The sequence below is a fragment of the Hylaeus anthracinus genome, unplaced genomic scaffold (assembly GCF_026225885.1).
Source record: "Hylaeus anthracinus isolate JK02 unplaced genomic scaffold, UHH_iyHylAnth1.0_haploid 11981, whole genome shotgun sequence".
NCBI classification, from domain to species: Eukaryota; Metazoa; Arthropoda; class Insecta; order Hymenoptera; family Colletidae; genus Hylaeus; species Hylaeus anthracinus.
The window spans coordinates 7,108,153-7,135,054 of NW_026534329.1; the positions used below are offsets into that span (position 1 = coordinate 7,108,153).

General features: G+C 39.0%; 2 protein-coding genes and 1 non-coding gene across 4 annotated transcripts in view; 1 reads left to right on the top strand and 2 right to left on the bottom strand.

Moving 5' to 3' along the window:
- Window positions 1-2,789, bottom strand: part of LOC128885628 (uncharacterized) — a 27,696-nt gene extending 24,907 nt beyond the window's left edge. The window contains exon 1 of the mRNA XM_054139745.1: window positions 286-2,789. Coding sequence (XP_053995720.1) covers window positions 286-1,672 — 1,387 coding nt within the window. The 5' untranslated portion in view covers window positions 1,673-2,789. The remainder of the gene's footprint in view (window positions 1-285) is intronic.
- Window positions 2,790-9,270: 6,481 nt separating this feature from the next.
- On the top strand, window positions 9,271-9,390 carry LOC128885803 (U5 spliceosomal RNA). The gene has a single exon (XR_008459663.1). It is a non-coding gene; the product is annotated as a U5 spliceosomal RNA (small nuclear RNA).
- Window positions 9,391-15,041: 5,651 nt separating this feature from the next.
- LOC128885626 (uncharacterized) lies at window positions 15,042-26,605 on the bottom strand. 2 transcript variants are annotated; one of them, XM_054139742.1, is made up of 9 exons: window positions 25,714-26,605; window positions 22,422-22,607; window positions 21,014-21,355; window positions 17,822-17,898; window positions 17,616-17,716; window positions 16,841-16,940; window positions 16,255-16,467; window positions 15,986-16,099; window positions 15,042-15,231 (listed from the first exon to the last, which is right to left on the bottom strand). In XM_054139742.1, the coding sequence occupies exons 1-9, from the start codon at window positions 26,603-26,605 to the stop codon at window positions 15,076-15,078; spliced, it is 2,181 nt and encodes a 726-aa protein (XP_053995717.1). In that variant the 3' UTR covers window positions 15,042-15,075. The 2 variants fall into 2 exon arrangements, with proteins under 2 accessions (XP_053995717.1, XP_053995716.1); XM_054139741.1 differs by lacking the exon at window positions 21,014-21,355.
- Window positions 26,606-26,902: the final 297 nt, after the last annotated feature.

A 26,902-nucleotide genomic window follows, 5' to 3' on the forward strand; every position in this document is an offset into this window, starting at 1 on the left:
TCCACAATAAATTACTCTACACAAATACCTCTTAAATAATGATATTACTATTTCGAAGATCATCCCCTTCGTTTGAACAAAAATAATTTATTATTCGATATAATTAATATCTTAAATGAATTTATATTATTTTCAATAACTTCTCAGTAACTTTCATTCAAACAACTATCGAAAATAACGGTCCGATAAATGACTCCACCTAGTTATTTCCAAAGTTCGTCTCAAATCAAATCTGCCCAGGTGCGAATTGCCCTACAAAGTAACCATAGTATGACAAGAACTCACCAGCTAAATCTGCGGGTAATCTGGGATACAGCATGCCAGTCCTAGCCAACCACTCGAGTTGAAGTGGATGAATATGATGCTGCTGAGGATGAGATCCGGCAGCCTGCGAGTGCCCGACGGGCTGACCTTCCTTGTGTATGGAGTGAAACGCGCTGCCGCCCGCTGGATGATAGTACAATCCACCAGGATGAATGAGTGGCCCACTGGGGTGTAACAAGAGAGCCTGATTCTGTCGGGTAACTGCGGCCCCGCCGAGCGCACCGTAATGGCCAGTTGGTAAATTTGGATTGCCAGGGACACCGTTTCCTGTAGGTTCCTCCGATCCAGGCGAAATCGGCGGACTGGAAACGGGGCTGCGACTGGCGTTGCTACCAGAGCTTGCGCTTCCCGTTCTCGTGGGGTCAACCTCGATGGAAGCGTCGTCTTCGACGTTTTCGAGCCGATCCACGCGAAATCCTCCATTGGGGCCTGTCACCGATCCTATTCCGGTATTTTCCCCTCTGAAGATCGCTTTTCCTCTTTGAATCGCCACGGTCGTCGCGTCCACCGACTCCACGCGAACGTCGGACAAGTGGATGTCCCTCATTGATTGGTCCTGTCTCTCTATTCCATCGCGAACCAGCTCTAAGCTGGGCGAATCCGGGCCGTGCTGAACTGGTCTATCGAAGGGATTCAACAGACTCCCTAAAGACGATGTTCTCTGGTCATCAACACCTGTCGCGGTTGAGGCACCAGCTCTGCCTCCACTCGCGGCTCCCAAGGTGCAAGGCGATTCTCGCTCGTGACCTTGACTATTTCCTACGCAATTGCCATCCACGGGGTTCCTCGAAGCGAACAGAAATCTCGGATTCCTCTCCGATCGGTCGTGATCCAGGTTCTCCTGCTTCCCCGTCGCTCTACCCAGAAGAGCGTCGATACAGAACGACGTCTTCCCCAGCGACGTGTTCCGTCTGTCCGTCGAATGGTATCCCTGCGGCGACGTTCTGCCAGGCGACCCGTCCGATCCTCTGTAGTGACTCGCCACCGCGGACACCATTTCCTCGGTAAAGCACTTGACACTCGGGTTCTCCGTGTCCCTGAAGAAACTGGACGTCTCGTGCTCCTGCTTGGAGAAGGAGGACCGCTTCGCTTCGTGTTCCTCGCGGTACCTCGACATTCGAGATCCGTCTTCGAGCTCCAACGGCGAGCCGTTCGCCTCTTCAGGGGTGCCGAGGGTCTCGGTTCTCGCCTCGACGACCGGCGATCGCGTTTCCTCCGACCTGGGCGAGCAACTCCGACTTTGGCGCACGCTTTGCACGTACACGGTGTGCTGGGCTTGCTGGTGGTGGTCCTGTTGTCGCTGCCGCAGGTAGGAAGTCTCCAGGACACCTTGCGCGTCGTAATGCATGCCTGGTGAACGCGGGTGACGCGTCGAGCCGGTCGTTAGCGCATGCTATCTTCCTGGATTACGACTAATAGCGCCACTTGGAGTTTGGATCTTCTACTTGCTCCGCGTCGAGATTACGATGGTAGGTGGATGGACTAGGTGGACACTGGTTAGTCGAAAACTAGGACTAGTTCAGTCCACGTAACAGTGCTGGAATAAATCCTGGAGTCTCTGTGTTGATCAGATTCTGTAGCGTCGACGGATAACGGTAGGTCGTTAGCGCATGCTTCGAGCTATCTTCTCCCTTTCTAATTGCGTCGCTCGGAGTTTGGGGTTAAGATTCTATTATCTACGGATAGGTACTCGATAGGTAGTTTATCACACTATCAGCGCACAATCCTGCTGTTCCGCTGCTTTTGGATTCTCGATGCGATGTATCACGTCAGCGGGGGATACCAGCCGATCGTTAGCGAGTGCCTCGAGATATCTTCGCTACTTTCCAATTATTCACACCACTTGTAGTATCTTCTCCCCCTGTGTAGAACGGTAGCTAAGCCCAGCGTATCACTTTAACAATTCCACCTGCTTATAGAATCTCTGCGAGATTTGTCTCGCTAGCGTCGATCGTTACCGAATCTTACCTTCCTCCTGCCACCTAATTGCACCACTCGGAGTCTGTATCTGCTCGCCCTGCTACCGTGTCACTTTAACTAATCTCCCTGCTTACGATTCGTTGTTCTAACGTCGATAGTCGCTGGTATCCGATCGCTGGCGACCGATCGGCGTGCACAGTGATCTGGATCGACCCATCGATCGTCCACGACCGATCGGGGGCCACCCTTGTGAACGACTGGCACAGCTTTCACCCGAACCGATTCTCCCAACTTCCTCTTCCTCGTCTGTCTCTTCTTCTTTTTTCTTTCCCCCTAAAACCGATACGTATATTCCGTGGCGACGCGTCGCGTTCCCGTGTGATGAACGATCTCGAGCGTCGGTTTCGATTTGGCGGCGATACGAGCGATTAACCCGACGCCGCGCCGCAAAGTGACGTCGCGAGGAACCGCGTGTCCGTGACGGGAAAACCGTCCCCCTCCTGCGTTTCCGCGGTCAGTCGATTCCGCCACGCCTATCGCGGCGAACCCCCCCTACCGTTCCTGCCACGCCTACGGGAGCCCTTCCCTCCCTGCCGCGCCACCCGCGCGTCGTGTCGGTTTGAAGTTCCGATTCCCGATTCCCGAGCCAGCGAACCCCAAACCCCCGAACTCCGTGGCACCGAACCTCTTCCCCAAGCCCCGGGCGGACGGATTTGTGCAGTATGAAATTAGGATCCGGTTGCACGCTGTTACCGTACACAAGAGACGCCTCGGCGTTTCCTTTGGAAGGCGCGGAGGGATGAAGAGACACACGAGGTTCGAGAGGAGAAAACGGGGATGAAAGATCGCGGAAAGAAACGGACGGGAAAAGGAGGATCGAGGATGCACCGGGACCAGATGGGGAGCAGGAGTCGCCCTGCACGACGATGGGAGACCTCGAAGAGGGACAGGAAGAATTCCTCCTCCTCCCCCTTCCCTTCACCCGTCGGGAATCGTCCAATCACGCGACGAATACGGAACCCGCGCTAAGGAGAACGGATATGCAGTCGGTGCCACGTGATGCATGGAGAAAAGCGAGGGTTGGAGGAATGCAAGTTTCGTTGCACGGATAATGAGAGGGTAGTCGGACACCGTCCACGAGTAACGAGGATACGTCCGTTTGTCTGCTTGCGATACTTTCGCGGCGTTGAATCATGCACTTTCTTCCCGTCGCCACTGTGGATCCAAAATCGTAGCGCGACGAAAATGTAATCGACGAATATGTTTTCTGGCGAACACGTTACGCTATATTACACGTTACGCTATATTACACGTTACGCGAGGAAATATTGATATTCGGTGTGAACATTCGTTCTGTGCCTTTCTACTTGATTATTTACAACGCTAGTTCATGTAGAAATATCTATGGCTGCTAAATGTAATGCTTCTATGTAGTCGAAGGATTTGAACGAGACCGAGATTCATTCGGGAGAACGCGTTACATCGATTTCAACAATTGTGGAAAGAGCTCAAGTGTTACTTTCGGAGAATTCAAGGATCTCTTTCAAGAAAATGTCATTTGAATTAGGTATTAACACTTTAACACTTTACTTACCGGGAGCCTATTTATAGGCTTTTTAATTCCAGTATTTAGCTTTTCGAATTTGTTGGGTTGTCCGGAAAGTTCATGCCTATTTTTAAGAAAAATTCAAAGGCATATTTGAATTTTGATGTATATTTATTGAACTACATACCATTGTTCCATTGTATGTACCATTTTGTTCCACAACCTTCCACAAACTTTAAAGAATGTACACATTTTATTTGTGTTCAGCCATTCCGATATATTCAGACCTGTACCGCCTACTAAAAATCAGCATGGACTTTCCAGACAGCCCGATTATATTTACTGTGTTAGCGGTTGTCTACTTACAACGTTCAGTTTTTGGAAACAGACTTGGCTTTCAATGTACCTAGTAATAGTATGAAGGAATTATTGTCAGCCTAGATCGGCATATACCACTATAGAAAATTCTTTTTTGAATTAAAGACCTGTTTCTGAATACCCCGGTAGATAAAGTGTTAACACTTTAACGTTCGTTCACACAACACGTGTACCACAGTACCACACTCTCTGTGTGATGATTTACGAATTTAAACAAGTGTGGATATTGGCTTCGTATTTCATCGCTACGATTTTAGGTGATTATTCTTTTATCGTCTGTTTTTAATTATAAATTTTTTAAATCAACACTATGCAGTCCGGGTATACTACAGTGTACCACGAAAATTATGGAGCGAATGCAGCCAGCGGTTATTGTTGTTTTTTGTTTTGTTTTGTGTGTGTGTATATTCGCACGTGTTTATTTCGTCAATTTACATAATCTTTTCTTAAATTAATTCTTTAAAAAATATCGCCGTGTCCTGGCGACATTTGCGTATACACGCGAACGTTAAAGTGTCAACGAACGATACATTAGATCGCAGAAGAGGACTTGCATTACAAGTCCTACGTAATAAAAATACACGAGCCGTTTCGTTCAAAATTGCTTGTCAGACACTGTGGACATGCTTTGATTCACGAAATTTTGATTTCTCGATAACCCATATTTCAGAACCCTATCGACTATCACGTTTGGAGCGTAATCGAAAGGATTACCAACAAGTAGAAATACCGTAATGTGGAATCTTTACGCACCTGTATCGACGCAAAAGTTCCCAATGTCGATAGCATCGTTTGACAGAGAACGTACCAATGCTTCTCTCCTTGTATAGAGGAGGTGATTGCACTTGGGGTGGGAGAGAGAGGGGGGTAGATTGAGTAATTATACTCTAGAGCGGTTACACAACCAAGATGCAAGAGGTGTTTTTGTAATTGTATTTTTTGATTAGCAAAATTTAATTTGAAAGAAGAGAACAATTTATCCCTGTATTAACTAGTAATTGTGTTACATTATTGAGTACCACCCTTTTATATGTATATGTACGTAACCCGAGTCTCGACCTGGTGGTCCACACAATGTGTCTATTCACGAGTTATCCAATTTTGCCTTACAAGTGTACTTGATAATTGTAATAATTATAAAACAATAACAATAAGGAAGATCTTATGGCTACTGAAGTTCGTATACATGCATCGTAATGACCATCAGATTGAGACGTATTATTTCCTTTCTTATTTTTGTATCTCTTCAGTCCTGAAACGAAGTCAATTTTTGCTGTTACTTTTGAAATCAAACAAATATAAATCATTCCATTGACATCACCCATTTACTACTCGACAATAGTCCATCAAAACAGGTGAAAAATTGTTCGATGAAATAGATAAAACTTAATTCTCTGAAGTAGATAAAAATCATTAAGTGTGTTGGAATACCCAGGCCAGAAAGTGTGTTCATTATCGAATGGATATTAATCAGTTCCGTTTTCAAACAAATTGAAAAGCAAGTTTTTCATATTTTACAACGAAGTAGGTACACGTTTTAGTTTGTTCAAAAATTAAACTAATCAATGTCTGCTTGATAATGACCACACTTTCTGCTCTGGAAACCCCATCAAGCTTAATATTCGTATATGCATAAATAGTTTTCTTGTTAATTATAATGTTTATTTCTATATATTATATTCATTTGTAATTTCACTTTAAACACCTGAAGAAGACCCACACCAATGTGCAACGATGCCATTATTTATTGTTCCCTGGTTACTTACTGCAATTCGTTTTTAAATCTTTTCAACGAAATATCGACGTTATCTTCCGTTTTATCGAGCAGCTAATAGCCGCATAATAGGCATCACGCCCAGTTTTCCAGTAATCGGCCTGTTATCGGTTGTCGCGCACGAAATTTTATATCGGGCCTACGACGCATTATTTGCTTATCCCCACTGATAAAGTCTCTTCGATTTTTTAAGTGTCTAAACAGCCTAAACGCTTCGGGTTTTCTTCAATATCGTTTCCAATCTGGAAACTGGTTCGTTCCCTATCGGTTAAGGTGAAAAGGTAGGAAGAAACAGAACGAAAGTATAACGCTCGAGCATCCATATAACGTGGAACGTAAATCAATCGATAATGACCGAAAATCATTTTGACGACTGTCAAAAAATCGAAACAATCATTCACTCGATATTCATTGTTACTAGACTGTCGATGTTTATGTGAGTTTGTATTTTTACGGATTCAGAAAACAAATTGTGATTTAAATGAAAATATATATCTTATCTTGTAAACTTTGGATTTTATTGTTTATTCATACTGGTTTGTATTTATTTTAATATATATATTCTATGGTATTTATTTTATTGTATTTATTCTATTGTATTTATTCGTTATTTGTATTTATTTTATTATATATATTATACTCTATATTTTATTTTATATTTTACATGTTATTGCATTTATGCAAATCCTCATACGTTTTTCCTCATATATTTTCATCTGATATAAATGCGTAAACATCCGCAGTTTAATTATTAGGGAATTTGAACAGAGATTCTATCATCATTTAGTGGAGTGTTTTGTATGAAACGAAAGTGATAAAAATTGAATATTCAAAGCTTCGTTAATAACAAATTTTGTTTTATTAATTTATACAGTAAATCGATAAATAAAATGCCACGCGACGACCATTTTAGGAAATCCATACTCCACTATGAATTTAAAGTAATTTTAGATCAAATCGTTTAATCCTTGGATTAGGAATGGTAACTAAACAAGAAGTAAGATACCGACAGCAAATATTTAGTTAGTAAGTAAATTAGTTACTAAAAAAAATCGTTAATATTATAAAGTTGAACAGAGGCTGAGAGATTAACGAATCAAAGAATACGTTTTTCTTTAGATTGTCAAAAATCAAACTCAATTCTCGTCCGAAAGATTGAAATTAGCGAAGATATCATCTATCTATCTACATTCGCTAACTAAATTTTTAAGAACAACACGTAACTAACTTTGCAATGCATTTCTCGAGGATCGGATAAAATAATTAATCAAATTCTCGCGTCGAATATTCTACCGTGCATCGAGCAAATTTGATTTCGTCTAAAAGGAGAGGAAGGACAAACCACTCGTTGGTGTAGAAGTGATCGATCACCGTAGACGCTGCACTCTTTGTGCTTGTTATGATATCCATAGTCTTCGCGATCTCTGTGTGTCCCTATAATGGTTCGAATGTAGCGCGACGGGTACGAGTTGAAAGTAAACGGTACAAGTTCGTCGGTCACCGCTTTTTTAACCAAATAACACAGAGGGAACGATATTTACATAAGGATCGAAGCACGTCCAACGTATCCACGGAACAAAAATTTTAAACGACTGTCGTAATACATCTTCCCGTACTCGGGAACACAGATTGCTATGCGTCCGTTTACACGGCGCAGACGTGCGTACAAATTTGTATGCGAAAATCTGTTAATTATTGTTTGCTATTTAAGGAGTTACGGGTACTTGGAAAAATTTCAATCAATGGCATTTCTCATTTTAAATATTTTCTTGAATTACGATATTTCGAGAATATTCTCAGACCATTTTAAATCGACCAGACTATAAATGATGGAGTTATTAACAGACTGCGGATATTTATGCACTTGTGACAAATGCAAATATGTGAGGATATACAAGGAAGCTTACAAATGTATGAATATATACAGATATAAATAATAAAATTCATGTTACAATATTTAGAAGACGAAGCATGTTTTTCATTTAAATTTCTGTTCTTCACTCTTGTTTATAAAGATGTGCATTTGCATAAACATCCGCGGGCTAGCCCTTTGCTCTCGAGACCTTTTTCCTGGTATCTATCAGCAACTCGAGATGCTTTCTTAGCATTCTATTCTCACGAATGCTAAGCTTAGATTAACTTCGAAAATGAGATCCTTAATTTGAGATTTGAGAATCAGGTCACCTTTGCCTCAAAAGCATTTTATTGACACTTCGAGTTCCGAAGAAATTAAACCTAAAGAAAACCTAGTGGTGACTGAGAGTCACCTCTCGAGTGCAAAGGATTAATAAAATAAATTTGCTAACGCAGCATAAATATATCGAAACGTAAATGATATAATTGATATTAACAGATTCGCAACATTTATTAGATATTTGTTTCTATTAAGAAAGTGTCCACGTACTTATGAACGGAGGGTGTACGTGCGTAGGTAGGCAGGTAATCAAATTTAACGATCGTTCAACCTCTCCTTGTTTGACTTTTATAGCTGGATACTTAACCGAACGTTACCGCTGATAAATCGAGAGCCGGAGACGCGATTTAACGTGAAATCGTTATATGCTTACAAGCGAATATACGTATAACCGAAACACCTTGATGAGTTTCAACGTTTCAAGCGTTTCGAAGCGAAACCGACACAAGGGCGGAGAGAAAATAAGCTTTGGCTTATCGTGACGCGGCATAATCACCGATTGAATATCTTTTGTGTTTGCTCGGCTGTCAAGAATGAAAGGTGCTACCTGCGGGTGCACACCGCACACGTATCTCTACCCATATACGTATGTATGCATAGCATGATGCACAGTATGCGTCTCCGAGTACTTCAAAAATATCTAATTCGTTATCTCTGACTTCCTCGATGTGAATACGCATGTATTTATCCATGAATAACGCACCGGACAATATTGTCAAATAATATTCTTAGAGTGATCGAAATTAAAAGCCTGGGAATAATTCTTGAAACGTTAGAAGAGTTCAAGAAAGTAACAAAATCGAAAAATGCGTTCTTCGAAATTTTTAAGTACATCTAACTCTTTAATGAACGCAGACCTGGGCATTTTTCAAGTTTAATTTCCAATACGTTGTTTCATTTCATAATTGTTTTCTAATTTTGGCCGTGTGTTTAGTAACATTTAACATCAAATCGTGCAATGTTAATGTTTTGAGGAACGTATAAAGAAATTTTTTATTGAAATTTAGAAGATCAATTGTCCGAAATACAATTATGAAATGAAATAACGTGCTACTCGAAATAATATTTCAAAAGCGTCCAGCACCATTCACTAAATAATAAATCGATAAAATAGTACGTTATTTTATAAATTTTCGACTCTGGTTTCCCTTCAAATCACGCATAAATCTTTCGCCTTTTACTAAAGATTTTCCTGGAGGGGAACAATTGATGAGTCTATAGACTAATTTCTTATAATTATTCGAAATAATTGTGAAATTGTTCTTCTAAATTTCAATAAAAACTTTCTTTATACTCTCCTTAAAACATTAACATTGCACAACGATTTGATATTAAATGTTACTAAACACATGCACGAAATAGAATTTTCCAAGAAAAAAATGCATAGCAATAATTTACTGTGTGTATTAATTATTCATTGAAAGTACTCGCGTATTTATAAACGCTTGGACATAGTGGATCCTCTGATTAGACGGTTAATTCGTTCCAAAGTTCCAAATCGTATAAATAAGACATACTTTCGATATAAGCTAAATATTCCAATTATCAACACATTTGTTGGCAATCGATTTCTGTGTTATTCCTTGACTACATCCATAATCCGATAAGACACGGCATGGGGTATAAATAATCTTTTCCTGTTTCTTTTTTATTATATTACAATCAAATCCAATTACTAGAATATTATATATAGTTTGCTAAAACTGAAAAACCCTGATCCTTACACGTTTCGCTAAAATTGTTAATAATCATATCACTGACAATTATAATTAATTAGCTACGTTTACCTTACAATTTTAATTTTAAAGTATATTTCGATATACTTCGATGAGCAAAAACAAATTGGATAAAAAGAAACATTTTTTAATAAGAGTAAACAAGTAAGATTAACGATGTATTTATTTAATAAATAGATGAATTTATTTAATAAACTTCTTTCCTGAATAAGGAGTAACCGAAGTTAAATACGACCATGCATACTTCAATAAGCAAGAAAAAATTGAGTAAAACCTATTTAATATGTAACATATGATACATACCAAAGCATGTATCGGAACATGATTGGCGATATAACCGCATATCTACGAATTCACCTAACTCAAGAACTCGCGAACTTACGTAAAATGTACTTGTGCCCTCTTCTCGCGTATAAAGTCCAAGTTCACTAAATTAGTATAAACCCGATGATTGCAATAAGCAAAGCCGATCCTATACTTTCGTAATTTAAAGCGATAAAGAATGAAGGCAAATTGTGTCAAAAGTCTCGTTATCTGTACTCAAAAGTAATTAACGATTTGATGGTTAATTTATCCGTTCTTATCGCGGGGATAAGATTGTTTGATCAACATCTCGATTAGGTATCGCTGCCCATAGATAAATCGTAATTGGTGTCACGGATCGATTTGGCATCGCCTCGTGTGTACATGTAAATAACGTTAATCATATTTTATCGATACCCTCTCCTCCTCTCTCCCCTGCTGCCGGTCACGAAATGACTGGAAATAATTGAATAGTCCAAAGTATCGGGGAATACGCGAGAAACGAAAAATGATAATCGTCCGATAATGTGGTATATCAGTGATATAATAAACAACTCTGTAGAGTCACCTGAAAGGTGCTCCAAACTGTAAGAACATTTTTCGATGGACTAACAAGAGCCATAATTCTATTGCGTGTTACTTTCAATTTTCTTGTTTTCAGCCGCGATAGGCTATCTCCGAAACTATTATAGAAGAAAACTTTTTAAGGAAAAACTTCATGCTTTTCTGAATATATATGCATAAAATCTGGCCCTAAATTTTGTACAAAATTATTTGTTTATAATAATATAGCCTATTGCAGCTGAAACTTTGGTTTAAAAATATTGTGTTTCTTATTCTTAAAGCTTTAAGGCAATGTATCAACAAACAAAAAGAAATCGATTTTTCTTTATTTCTGCAGTGGCCTTACCTTTTAAGATGCCTATCGATGTTCAATAAAGTAAAATTATAATTAGACTGCGGATGTTTATGCAAAATAAAATCTTCGCAAACATGCCTACAAAAAATCAACCTAAATAAGAAATTATTCTATTCTGCAAATATTATAACGAACTTTACTTTTAATCTTTTTTATATTCTTGCATATTGTTTGCATCTTGTAGGTTCTTGCACATTCGTATTTCATAATAATGAATCATAATAATGGCCATTAGTTGTCATCCTTGTTCCGAGGACAATATTTCCTCCCTTGGCTTTTATTTTTATTAACTTCTTTATAGACACGAAGCGTTACAATATTTGTTTCTTGCATTTTATTCTTCGGTCTCTCTACCGCTCCATTTTGCTCTTTTGATGCTTATCCAGGTCGTTTGCTGGTCCCCGATTCTTCCCTTCCATTTTGTCTTACCCCTAACCTCATCCAGGTTCGGACTCTCTTGCCCTTCGGCTCTCGGCTCGAGTTCTATGCCGTAATTAGAATCTCCCTGCCCCTATGTGGCCGCACCGCCGAGTTCGGCCCTCATCGGCCATTACTTTTAATGGCGTTGTTAATGAAACTAGGTGTCGCCAAATTAACCTCTCGTTTCAGCAACGCTCAACCGAAATCAGAAGGTTGCGATAGTTTATTAATTTAATATCTAGGCACGCCATAACGTAAACAATAATTAAACGCGCTCCGAATATTCTAATAAAAACACAGGAAAGACTAGCAACTCCAATTTGAGGATTTGCATCACAATAAATTAATGAAAGTATACAAGATTCCGTTAACGAAACTTAATTGGTTTTTTTAAATCTTTCTCCCCACTTGCGAACAAATTATTTACTATTTATAATGTCCTTTGTCCATCGAGAGACTTTCGTAAATGAATAAATTATCTGAGTTTGGTGAAATCGAATTTGATTTAAGATATAATATTTAAAGTCATTCGTTTACAATAGTCGCTAAAACCAGGATTAGGTACCTTATAATAAAAAAGTAAATTAAGTAATTAAATAATGAAATGTTAATCCAGGAGAGGAGTCTTAAATTTTGTTTTCGTAAATTTTGTTCAAATCAAATTGTAACATATTCGAGTAGAAAGATTTTCTTGGTAGCCTCATCCTCTCGTGAAAGGGTATTATTTAACCATTCCACTCTAATGGAACACCCTGTATATTTATTCAATTCAACCCCTTCAGGGACAATTTTTCTTCGCGCTTTTCTTATATCTCTAACTGTACCTCGGAAATAACATTACAGTACAGCCAAACTATAAATTTTGTATTCCTCTTGTTGAAGGATTCTGTAGTTAATGAGTTAATAAAAAACTAAACAATAATAACTAGACCGAGAATGTTTATACATTCATGTGAAATGAAAACATGGTAAGATTTCAGAGAACGTGCACAAATTCAAAAATATATAAGAAGTTTCATTTAAATTTTAATTCTTAATTCACGAATGAAATATGTGTAACAAATATATGAACTGAATATGAACATTAAAAATGTGAATTAAATATGAGTAACGAAGATACGAATTATATAAAAATATGAATATAAATAAACATCCGTAGTATAATAGTAACCTGGATAAATCGTTAATCGCAAAAAAAAAAATAGTTCCGCTTTGTGCCGTGCCCATTACGTGTATTATACAATCCATGTCCTCGGTAATTATAGCGTCGGTTGAGATCATGCAATCCAAGATTGAAACTCCGAAAAGAAACAAAGTTTAACGAAACGTGTTCATTGATAATCGAAGAAAGATCGAACGCGATGAAAAGGGGTGAGAGCGCGAGAAGCGACCTCAAAAGGGGTGAAACAGCTTGGAGCGAGTACGCTGTGTTTGAAAACCACTGGCACCGGCTGATTACCGCGGTAACCACCCCCCGAGCGCCAATTAATCTTAACTTTTACGGGGCAAACACTTTTCATTAAGCCCCGGTCCTGCCTCCAACCGGAGTCGAGTTATCCCCACTCTGTTGCAACTTTAGCCACCCTTGCCTACTCGCCTTTTTTCCACCCCTTCTCCTCCGGAGCACGGCTGGCTCTTCGCACTCATCCTCTTCCGTGGACGGCGAGGAACGGCAAGGAAAATGGTTCCCCAGACAAGCGTTTAATCTGGCTCTAATTAGCAACTTACCCTCCGCCCCCGTTTCAACGTTTCACCTAGTCCCACCCCCCTCGTTTCCCGCAGTTTCTCCCTTCCCCTTCATCCCTAGGCCGCTGCCAAGCCTTTCCCCGGATCGAGAGTGGGGTTGCAATCCTCCAACCCCCCGCCCCTTGGCCAAAGTTGCCGGGGATGTCCACCCCATTCCTGCTATCCGACCATTTAACCGTTGATCTAGCCGCAATGCAACCAACCTGTCTTTTAGGTTGTCATCGTTGGATACCGTCAACGAACTGACCAATTAACGTTTCGTTACGAAAGACTGTTGCGCCGAACGTGATAGTTCGATCAGCAAGTTGTCAGGAAGCGATGGTATTTGCAAATCTAGGTGACGCATTGAACACGATATTTGGATACCTAGTAATTAGTAATAATTAGTAATTGTCTCTCTGGATCCGTTTTAAGGTTCGTGATAATCAGTTTAGGTACGAATATCCGGCCACGAGTCTCGCACGTGGTTGTGGCTTAAGGGGTTAAAGTGGGGAGAATGGAGGATGGAAACTTGCGTGGTGTGTTTCATATTTCCTCTGCTCACGTGGTTTCAATTTACAAGTCAAATTTATTTTGCTTGTGTGGTCTGTAGATTCCTGGACGTCATGTAATATATAGTGTACGCCTAGAAGCTGATTTTCTACAACATGTTTCTGGCAAGTAATCTACCCGCGGAATGAAATTGCTTCATGCATACCTTGTGAAGGTCAGCTCTCTCGATACATCGCTCTCGATACATTCCCTTTCTTATCGACAGAACATTACTCCAGGGTTCATTAATTGTTAGTCCGAATAAACGAACTATTTAACTCGTTACGTACTTCGATAACTCTTTTAATCATTTATTTTTCAAAGATATGTGTATCGCGTGAGACGATTCCTAATAATCGACTGCTGTTAAGTTAGAAAACTTTCTTCGATTAGGCAAATACCTTGATCTTAGTACGATTCTACTAGGTTATCGATGCAAGTATAGCTATACGACTGTATCGGGGCCGAAAACAAAAACAGATGCGATATAAATATAATTTGTAATAATTATAGACCATTTTACAATTGTATATGCGTAGTTGTCCCTGAACGAACAGGACCCGCCATAAGTTCAGAGACGCGTAAAGAATGTAAACATCTCAGTGATCGAGTAATAAACAATTTTCAGTACGAAAGTTTCAATCGCAGCATACATCAATCGTTCGAATAAACGCAATATATATAAAGTTGTTTCAAAGTCAGTTTTGGAACGATGAAACTAGGAGTTCCGCTTCGACGAGTCCAATTAACAAGAAAACATTGATTATGCATCGTAATTGCGCGAGAAGAGTGCAATTGGCTCCGCCCACAAAACGTATCGTTATGCACGAAGCTCAAGCACTCTTCTCGCGCTCAATCGGTAGATAAACGACTGCATCATTTTTTCTTTTAATCCAAATACAAGAACAATCGCATTCACTCGATATTACGATTTCTCGACAACTACTTAAGTACATACGATAACTACATTAACATTATTGCTATTATCATTGTCGTTATTACCTTTCTTGTCGTTTTTATATTACACGTAGTCGGCGTTCCGAAACGTTCTATATATAATAATGTCATATTATTATATACATCGATGCACGTAATATTAATTACATGTATAATTAATTGTTACGAATAACAATGCATTACGCGCATACGATTTACGGAGTCGTATAACAAATCAGTCGTGAGAAACTTTGGTAGTTACGCGTACTGTTTTGTATCGCCGTTTCGTCAACGTTGCCATTAGCGCATCCATCTTTTTCTTCTTCTAGTTTAGCCTTGAGATAGTGCTTAACTCATCACCTTGTCGATCCAAGGCACGAATTTCTGTATATTTGTGTAGACGCCTGGCAGATGCTCACGACCACATCCAATGCCCCAGGACACGAGACCGATTAGCACGTGTCTTCCTTCAACGGACATGGTCAAAGGACCCCCAGAGTCTCCCTATAGGAATGTTAATTATTAATTATTTAGTACGTTGTAATTCGTAGATTCGAGTCGTTAAACTAAGTAATGATATAAATATTTGTTGTTTAGGGTTCTTAGTGATTGATGAAACTAATGAAGTTTCGTTTCTTAACACTTTACCGATCGGTAGGCGATTAATCGACTTCTTGTCTCGAATTCTTAACGACCGATGTAGGATGTTGAACCGCTACCGGTCGGTAAAGCGTTGTTGAATCTCTGTTTATGTTGATTATCTATTTAGATTGTACAATTTGGGAAAACAAATAGGACTTTTAATGTACTTTTTAATACTACACACAAGTTGATGTTAGCCTACATTGATATATTAATATACAGTAATATATGTATAAATATGTAACTAATATATATTTATAGATATTCTAACTGATATTAATATATAAAATTGTCTAAAAAAGATTGTTTTTCATTTCCTCAGCCAGAATGAAGCATATTTCGTTAGATAGCATATAGGAACAGCTTTTATTATCTATAAAGAAAACATTCCTAAAGAAAAGAAGAAGATTTTGAAAAGAGCTGAAAAACGGCGTGATCCAACCAAACCTTAAAGTTATTTCGTATCGGAAGGTGTCTAGGTTAGACGAGTGTCGAAACACCTGAGCAATTTCTTTCCAATAAAAAGTTTTCTCGCACGTTCCTGTCTTACATGTTCGGTAACGCGTCGATTACTGAAGCGTTCGCCATATAAGCTCGTCGAAAGTAATCGCTTTACCTGACAGGAATCCCGTCCACCCTCTTTATAGCCGGCGCATAGAAAGACGTCGTGAATGGTCTCCCGTCTTCCGGCCGCTCTGAACCATCTTTGGCATCTTTCGTTAGGGATCACCTGAAAAAATTCACTTGTTCAACAGTCCGTCTCGCTTTCGCTCGCGTACTACTTATCGCGAAGCCTCGTGCAATCGAAATATGAAAGTGTAGGAAAGATAGAAGAAAGCGAAAGGTAACACGCTCCAACGGTGTACGCATGTATTTAGTACGCACCTCGACGTTCACTTCTTGAAGAACCGTCGGTGCTGAACTTTGCCCGTGTCTGGTTCTCCCCCAGCCAGCTACCGTTGCTGTTCGGCCAGAAAGTTTCAGATTTTTCGCTGGCAGGCAAACGGGAACGATATGCTGTTTGAACGACACCGTTCGCGATAGCTTTATCAACGCCACGTCGTTACGGAAATCAGTCGCGGAATACTGGGGATGAACCTGTAATTTATTTGCTCGTGCATTTAACTGCGTACTTAATTATTGTAAGAAATTATACAGTTGATATGCATCGAATTCGGTAATTAAAATTTGTCTTCGAAATTAAGAAGAGAAATTTGAATACACATTTTTGTTTAAATTTGATTTGTTGGTCGCTAGTAATTGCAGTTACAGAGTTATACGCATTAACTCCTAGGTTATTAACGACAGGAATATTGAAATTTACTTATATTATTTTATTAATAATATTAGTTCCTTTGATAAACTGAAAGACAATAAATGTCATCGAGTCTCTTGTATAAATAATGCGACAGTCACAGCGTCGACGAATGCCTTCTTCGTAAACCTTCTGTTTGAAACGAGTGCCACTTACCTCTTTCCTTTCGATATTAAATTCTTCGTGTAACAATCGCTCAGCCGCGTCCCTCACGTCCCACTCACCAAGACGCACTTTTAAATTGTTGTTTGGTGTCCTACACGAAATAAGCATTAGTCGTCGTAGGAAAAAGTTGTTTTTTAATTTACGTACACAAGACTGACTCAACATATATATATATATAGCTGAGACGATTCTGAACCACAATTTTCTTTGCCGAAATTACGAATGTTGCTTTGTTTTCGAATTATTAACGAAAACTCACGAATCACAGCGTCCGAGCAGCCTGCGCTCAGCCGCGATCAGTGGATCGAGCTAGGACGCTCAGCCATGATCAGTAGTTTGAGCCAGGACGGTCAGCCGCAATAAGTAGCTTGAGCCAGAACGCTCAGCCGTGATCAGTAGTTCGAGTCAGCACGCTCAGCCCAGCCCAGCGTCTCGCGGCTGAGCGCGGGCTACTCGGTCGCTGTGATTAGTCCATGATTTTTCGTTAACGATTCAAAGACGAAGCGCCATCCGACATTTTTCCAAAGGAAATTGTGGTTCAGAATCGTCTCAGCTACCCCCCATTTCCGGTTCTTACACTAATTCTAGGACACGTTGTATCTATGTTGACTTTCTATAGTCAGCCAAGCTGTCTGAACCTACTACTCGAGGACGTATATATACGTTCTTCGTGGTAAAAACCTTTTACTAAAAAGTTTAACCTATAATGCTATCGGTACATCAGGAGAAACCCTAATTGGGCACTATTTAGCTACAGGATACTTACGTTGCCACGCAATGAGCCGCAGTCACCACCCATCTGTTGTTCAGCAACGCACCACCGCACGACAACTTCTTCGAAAGGAATCCCGACTTGATTATGGCGGCCTGAAAGTCGAGGATAAATCGTAGAAATTGAATACCAGCAACGAAGCCAAAAATGCTGATGAAAATGGCCGATGTCAAGGGAAACTTGAACTTTCGTTAGCTCACCTGCCATGGATGACTGCCAAAACTGGAGCTGTGTCCACCAACGATTCTGTTACTTCTCGTGTAAAGTTCACCGCAACCTGTAAACCATCGGGGAAAGAGGTAAAAGATCGTTTTTAACAGATTGTTGTTTGTTTATATTGTTCTCATTTTTTAGAATTATAGTACACTATGGTAGTAGTCACCAACCTTGAAGAGTATCGAAATTAGGGTGTGAATTTGACAATTTTCAGTAAGTTCCTCGTTGAAATGTCATATAAAATCAAACTGAAAATAATTATTTAGTTGCTATGTGTAGGTATACAAAATAGAAATTTGATAAAATTCCACTACTACTACTATTTAGTTTGCAATTTAAGCGAAATTTGATAATACTCGTCACTATCGTCGTGTTCATTTATAAAGCTGTTTCTATATTTGTTTCTCATCGTTTCCATAAGTGAACAAGAACTATATTTAAATGTTTATTTTTAGGGATAAAGGACTACAAGATTTTGCTTGAAACTAGAGCGTGATATCAGGAGAGTTTTACAACAAGATTATTAGTTTCTTCTTTCTTCCGATTCGAAAATTGACACAAACGATTGGATTCGTAGCTGCGAGCGACAAGGTGGCGACCACTGCGTTATAGTGTACGTTAAACCGTGCGTACAACTAAAGAAAGACATAAGCAATGATTTTGTTAACATCGACCAAGTAGCAGTGTCAATAAAGGATTTTCCAAAAGGAGCCCTGAATTTCAAAAATTTCTCTATCGGCATGGCTGTGATAAACACGTAGGCAACATAATCCTTCACGTTTAATTGTAATCGTGTATAACTTTTATAAAATGGTATTTCATTAGGTAGTCATTTTCTAGGTTGGAAACTTATTAAAGGTCTTTAAAATATGTAGACTTTCTCTTATTTAAAGTATGTCAAGTACTTTGGGTCCAAAAGAAATCATGAAAATTGCGCCGAAATTGATAAATGAAAGAGTAAACCCTTAAAATCAAAAGGTCAGATATATTCCATATCGTTTGTGTTTGATTAGAAAAGCCCTCAAGGGCTGTAGCTATGTTTGTTTGCAAATATAGCTACAGTACGGGTTTAGCATTCCCGAGGTACCTGAGCTACCACTGAAATATACTGATACCAGTACTACTAAGCAAGTAGTAAGAAACTATACTAATACTAGCATAGTAGTATTAGTATCAGTATATTTCAGTGGGCCCCAACAGACTGCTATCATCCTTAATGGAAGAATTATAAAGAGAACTAGTCGATACGAAATGCGACGCATCGAGGCAGCAAAGAGTAAAACGTTCCATACGCGATACGATCTGTCATACGACTTGTCGTACGACAAATCGCGTCGTATATGGAGCGTTCAACAAAGGACGATTTTCGGCGATCGGCAGTTAATCGAGATTGAACTAAGGTCGAGGTGATGCATTTCCCCACAAAAAAAATGGCGACACGCAGTCATTTTAATTCGAGAAACCCCTCCAGTCCCTCCAGACATAAGCAAACACAAATGCAAATGCAAATCAAGAATTAATGTCAGTAAAGAAGGAACAAATGCAAAACTGGTACATTGGATGTCAATAGTCAAATTATATGACTTTGGACCTTCATTCGTTTAAAAAAAAAATCCTAAAGCCCCTTTTGGATAATCCTTCGGAGTGTCGTGTGTTTGACGTGAATAGATCGAGCAGCGTGTTATTCGACGTCAATAATTCAGTGCAAACACTCCCTAAAGTTGAAATTTTTTGCTAGGGTTGCCATAGTCTCTTTTCCTTTTCCAGCTCGTTCGGTTCCTCTATTCCTCTGTTTCCTTTACAACTGTCGTATCGTCGCGACGGTGTAGCCTCTTTGGAAAATGTGCAAAGTGCCAAAGACAGAAGGGAAGGGAGATGCCATGCGAGACGTGTCTTCCTTTCACCGCTGATAACGAGTCTATTCGGTTCGTCGCTCATCCTTCTGTATTTCAGAGTCAATCTTTAAACATCGCCAGCAATCGTATGTGTAGCGAAAAGGATCGAATAAACTACGGAGATGGTACGGTACTTTTAAGCAATAAAAATTCACCGTGCACCTTTTTCGTCCGAGGAAAATTTCTTTTTCGATGAAATGTTTTGTGGGGATCAATTCACTCCAAATCGATCACTATTGTGCTCGGTTTCAGTCAGATTTAAATATGTTGCAGTGTGTGAGAAAGTAACAATTGTAAAATTATTGAACATTTTATGGAAATAATTATGTTAAATATTCAAAAATCACAAAACGTATTTGTAAAATGTTTAGGTTTGTTTCGGTAGTTAACAGCAAAAGAATTAATTTATTATTTCTTTTTCGTTGGATGCGAATGATTAATGTCCATTAATCGTAAAATACCAACATGTTAATAACAATAAGTTATCCTATAAAAAAATTAATTACGGTGTTTAGATTACTTAGATTAATAGGTTTTCCTTATTTAAGAGAATTTTATTCAAAAGATTTACTTATTAAAATTTCAATAAATCATAAATTGAGAATTATATTTATTTATATATATTTTTTTCTATATTATTAACTATTACGTATAGAATTCGATTAATTATATTTCTAATATAATTTTAAATCGAATTTTACACTCGCAATTGGTTTGTTTTTAATATTTGGCTGTATATATGTTACCATTGCATAATGTTCTTTTGAACAAAAATTAAAAAAATAAACGTCACCCGTTAAAATTGTTTCAAATAATAAATACATTGGCATTTTTTTCAATTTAATTTGGAAAATCAGGCTTCTATGGATTGACGACTGCGAAGAACATTGTAAACATTGGTTATAAGTGCGTATTTTTCTATCAATTTCAATATTCTCAAAACGACGACTACCATCTCCATTTTCGAACAAACTGCAACACATTTGAATTTGAAAATCGAATCGTTAAATCTCCGACGTCGAAATCAAAAATGATTTGACTTCTGGAGTCCAAATCGAAATTATTTTTGTGTTGTCGAATGTATATGTTCAATGTATAATAAATCCCAGCGAACAGATTCTTCCGTATTGTTTTCGAAAAAAAAAAAAAGTTGTCGAAAATGATCTTCACGCGTCCAAGATGGCTTCCCCTTAATCAATAATTGCGATTAGCTGTGGTAATTGAAAATGGTGCCGCTATTGGTGCAATAATTTCTATCTGGTGCGACTTCATGCGGATTACCACGATATTTGGAATAATCCACGGAGTTCGAGACATCCTCGACCGGCTTGTGAATTCCCTGCGCGTCAGGATAATCAGGCTCGTATTCGTCCTGAGGATAATCGAGCTGTATCGGATGGTAAAACGGCGGCCGTGTCGTGTACGAGGGCCGTTCGTAATTCCAGGTCTGCGACGATTCGTAAACGGTCGTCGGCTTGTTCGAAACGTCCGCGAACAGGTACGTTGGCCGGTGCTCGTTCTGGCCGCCGTAATTGCTCGGTTTGCTAGGCCTAGCCAGGTTCTCGTAGATTTGTACGTCGTCGTCCAGATACGGATGTTGGTTTCCCAAGTTTAGCGAAAGTGCTACACGTTTAAACAACCACGATTTTACCTTTTCCGCTGTTGCCAATTACAATTATCACCACATTTAGCGCGCGCATATCGCGTGTACGCCTAATTACTCTCGTTACGTGGTTATATTTTGTCCACTCGACTTCGTCCATTCTCATACCCAACAACAACTCCATCGTTTCTCAACGCGGACGATATTCGTTTCCCGATGGGTGATCGCCTGATTATTTGATTTTTGGGAACGACGGTCATTTAGCGTGAGCAAATCGTACGTTAAAGTTTTAATTAGGACATTTCCAACTTTATATTTAATCGAATAGGGTTTCGGTGCTGCGTCCGAAAGTCTGATTAACACATTGGCTGGCAAACTAAAATTCGTGAAAATTTCTACAAAGTTAACATTTCGTCTGGAGACTATTCGAGATTAGATAATTTAAAATGTATCGCAGTATTTAATTTTCTAACGTCGTCAATTTCACGAATCCTCTCCAGATTCATTTTTATTATTGCCTCATTCTTTGGAATTAATTTCTTGTAGTTCAGCAATGAAAAGTCCTGTAGCGACAACGTGTTAAGCAAAGATATAAGGTGTTAAGCAAAGGAAACAAGGTGACTCAAAAATAAGCCACTGTAGCCACATGAATTGTTTATTTCTTTTGTTTTGGATAAGTGGGTTACGAGATAACTTATGGTTAACGTCTCAATACGTACTTTTCGTAGCGTTACTTTCACAGGCGGTTTTCTCGGAATATTAATAACAAATTTTGTTTACCTTTTGCGATATGCATTATTACATACAAAATCATATTTTTAGTTACCTTTTTGAGACATTTACACTCAAAATTAAAACCATGTATTATTGAGCTTTGGAAACATCACCAACCTCAAGGTTTTCATTAAATTAGGATAAAATTGTAGTAAATATTTGATTCTCATACAGGGTGTCCAGACACACGCTAATTAAAATTCGGGTAAATATATTAAAGCTTAATAAATTTGTCTTGAAAAGCACTATCGCAAACCAAGCAAAAAAATTACTCAACGGATGGGAAAGAAAATGAATCTGACGATAACTCACTGGCGTTCTGCAGTAATCCAACGGTGGGTCGTGGTATCTTTTCAGGGATGTCGTCGTCGTCGACGCAGCAGCTCCAAATTAGTCCTCCGGAGCAGAGGTCGACTGGACGACCGCCACCGAGAACGCAACTGATGCTAAGACCGCAATCAAACGTCGCTCCTTTGTATGAACATGTCTGTGGTATCACTGAAACATAACGATTATCGATGTAGGTGTACCATTCTCAAAAGAACTTTTTCTCGAACAAAATTAGATAGATATAAATGAGATAGGCGCATACGTTTGATCCAATCGTGTAAAGCTATACATGAGCATTCTTAGATTATTGATATTAAGATGAGAGGAGGCTATCTAAAACATGTTTTCACAAAAGTTATTTGGTACAACGGGGTACATTATGCATTGCAGCATATAGCAAAAATAAATATTTCAAGGAAAATAATGAAGAATTTTAAATGATCGAGATATCCTTTTTGTAAGGACACAAAGTAGATTCGTAATATTGTAAGTAAACAAATTATTTGTAATCATTGTTGGTATTTATAATTCTCTTAACATCATTAGGGGTCGAAATAAACAGTCAAGTGTTGCTAGGGAAACCAATATGTCAACGCATGTTAGTCGATATTCGAACTTGCTAAATAACACTCATCAAATGCAAGTAACACCACTTTATTGCTATTTTGACAAATAGATCTTTATAAATTTGATTTAGTAAAAGTAAAAAATTATGTTGAGTCCATTTCGTCTGAATTGAAATAAAATTTCTTATGAATATTGACCAAAATTATATCCTTAAAGGACGAATGGGTCCTAGACGTTCCATGTTATAAATCGAGTTTCTAGGGCTATTTTCAAAGTTCCATCGGTAGAATGTTATTCGCAGGACAAAATTTTTCACACGGGAAAGATGAGCCGTCGGTGAAGAGCTAAGAAGTGGATGCTCGGTCCACGATAGTTGAGAAACACTATTTCACGCTATAAAATTAGTAATCATCCGCGTCACGCGTAGTTTGAATTTTTCTATACATTATTCTGTGCACGTAATGCGCCTTGTCGTGTCGTGTCTCTTCGAGTCTTGTTGCTTCGAGACGTATTTCGCTTCGCGTGGCGTTGCGCCCTGTCATATTTAGTCGTGTCGTGTCGTCACGCAGCACCGCGTTGCTCTTTTTCGGTCTGTTTGCTGGGATAAATACCGGAGTGCTTTCGTTTCGAACCCCTGGTTTTGTAAGTGAAATCGCCAACTCAACGCAGAACGACGAGATCGAGCACGAAAGTCAAGCCGTGCAGATCACCGAGCCTTCCCAAATTGCCAACGGATGTCTCACAATTAGAGCACCATTTCCCAAACTTGCTTGACCCGGAACACTTTCCACCTCACCTTTCACGGAACACTGACATTCCTTTGTGGCCATTTAGACCTTTGTGTGCACACGTTGTCGTCCCATATAAGATCAAAATAGAATTGTACGAATACGTGGCTATTTGGATTTTCATGTATCTAGTTTATCATCCAAAGTAGAACTAGCATAAAACTATGCGTACGAGAACATGTAATGTGTATTAATTATGAATTGATGCAGCATTTCAATTAAGAAAATATGTAATAAAGTTACATATGGGCCATTCCATGCTATTCCGACCACTTTTAGATCCAGACATTTTTGATTTAGCTGAAATTTTTGTATATTATAGTACCCAACTGAATACCTTTTTGTGAATTTTTGCAGATTTTTGTACCGAACCAAAAAAAAGTTATGCATTTAAAAAAAGATGTTTTCTTTTCAAATAGCTATAGCTCTGCCAAAACTTGACCAAATTAGACGGATTTTATTTCGAAATGTGCGTTTTTGAATGAACTTTACGAAAAAAAAAAAATATGAAACAAAATATTTAAATTCATCTTTTAAAAAAGTTTTTGATTTTCGAAAAGAACACGTAAATTTCTCATATTTCGACACTTTTAATTTTTTCCTTTTTTCCCTTAAAGAAAGAAACTGATTATTTTTCCTATTTTATGACGCAATTCATAACTTTTTTTTGGTTCAGTACAAAAATCTACAACAATTCACAAAAAGATATTTAGTAGGATACTATAATATACAAAAATTTCAGCCAAGTAAAAAATCGGATAGTCTAAAAGTGTTCGAAATGGCTTGGAATACCCTATTGATATTTGACAACACATATCTTAAAAAGAAACGAAAATTTTTGTTCGTGTCATATATAGTATAATAAAATGTTATATAATATTGAATATAAACTTAACAAGTAGTAAATATGTGTTAAAAGGTGACCAACCTAGCACTCAGTCTGCCAGGAGCATTGTACTCGAGCCTTTACAAGCAATAATAAATAATAATGGTAATATTATAGTATATTATATGACACAACAAAAATTTTTGTTTACCTTTTACGATACTTATTATTATATTGTATTGTATTGTATCGTTTTTGGTCTTTCAAGTTTCCTAAGAAACCATCTCTTTTCACACTAAAATGTATCCATAATTTTGTCTCGAAATGCATATAATGACCACATGAAAGTAATATTAGGGTGAGCCAAAAGTTTCAGTTTGTACAATTTTTTGAAGTCATTAAAATTCTTTTATATGCAAGTGTTATATATCATTCTGTAGCTTTTGAAATGCCCTTTCATATTTAATTATTAGCTACATTAATTTATTAATCGTTTAATTTTTTCTCGTTCTGTAAAATCATTGAAAAGTTTGAGATTCGAGTACCTTTACGTCACTGGAAGCAAGAGTTTAAAGCTACCGAATATAATATTTTCTTTGCTGCTTCAGTAGCTTTAAACTTTTCCAGTAGTGACGTAGAAGTACTCGAATCTCGAAATTTTCCATGATTTTACTACAACGAACAAATATTAAACCACCAATAAATTGATGTAGAAAAGTTAATGTAGCTAATAATTAAACACGAAAGAGCTTTTCAAAAGCTACAAAATGATATATAACACTCCCATATAAAGTGATCTTTAATGACTTCAAAAAATTTCACAAACAGAAACAACATAAAATACGCACGAATGTTTCCTTCGCCCTAATACAAACCACGAATGTGGAAACTTATTTATAATAACTCTATTTTTTGAATCATCGGTTGCAGTTTTCGAGTGACACTAGTTCACACCACACGAAACATCAGCATTCCGCAAAAACATAGTTCAGGAACGAAGATTCAATGTTCGATCAATCGTCTTCATCGTACATATTATATTCTCATAAACAATATCCATCTTTAATCCAAAACTTGTTAACACGAGACGTACTTCTACCCAGCATGTCCATGATGCTGTTATGAAGATTGTTGTTGTGACCGCGATGATCCCCAGTGTAATTTCGTTTCTTCCTCAGGGCTTCGACCAGCAGCGTGCCCTGTTCTTGGCTGTTAAACTTCCGTCTTCTTCCTTGCCTGTAATCGGTCATCACTTTTTCCAGTTCACCCCTGACCATTCGTTTCTTCAATTGATCCAGAAACCCTTGCACGTCATTTTTTTCGCGAACATCCTCCGGATACCTGTCGTCAAGGTTCCCTTCCACCGGAGCGTTTGTCGCATCCGATATCATCAAATCGTGGCTTCCGGTGTCTATCCCATCCGCGCGATCCCCGGCGATTTTTCTTCTTCGGCGTCCGTCTTCGACAACCGCGATATCCTCCAACGAGCTCTTTGCGCCTAGGAAGCTCAACGTCCCTCTCGGATCTCCGTTTCCAACGAACGACACCCGAGAGACAGCGTTTCGCGAGTTCTCATCGTTCCAGCGATTTTCAGTCCAGGATTCCCTCCTCTTGGGAATCGATCGATCCTCATTGTCGATCTCTCGCACTGACACGCCAAATTGCGCCCTCCTGACGAACGAGTCACCTACAGCTCGACTGTTCTCCAATCGTTTCGCTTCTCTGGGCTTCCTAGCAGCCGGATCGCGAACTCGGGACTTCTTAGGGGCTTGGTCTTCCATGTGGTCTAACCGAATGTCGCTGGACAGCAATTTCTGCGTTCCCTCGGCGACGGAAGGCTTCTTCGTCGCGGAGAACCAACCATGGAACATCGACACTGACGATGAGGAGAACGGATGATCCTGGCTCGCTGCGTCGTAATCGTTGTAATTGAACGCGTTTACGGTCGTGATTAGAAGCACGTGCGCGATGACGATGACATTCATGATCTGATTTGATGTGTATCACTCGAACGAACTAGACTGAAGCCAATCGGCGGTCAACGCTTCGAACCATAGTCTTCCGCTGTCAGAAATCCTCGAGCTTCATCGGGGACCGAAATCTTTCCTCGGCGATGGTAATAGATTCGCGATGTTCCTCGGGAAACACGCGGTTATTCGTGCATTCGGCATTTTATCCTCGCTCGATCGATCTCGATTACGATCATCAAGGATCGCACGTGACGTTCCAGCCAGTCAAGGTTGATCCGATCGATGAACACTCGCGTCAGTCCTGTTCGGGGG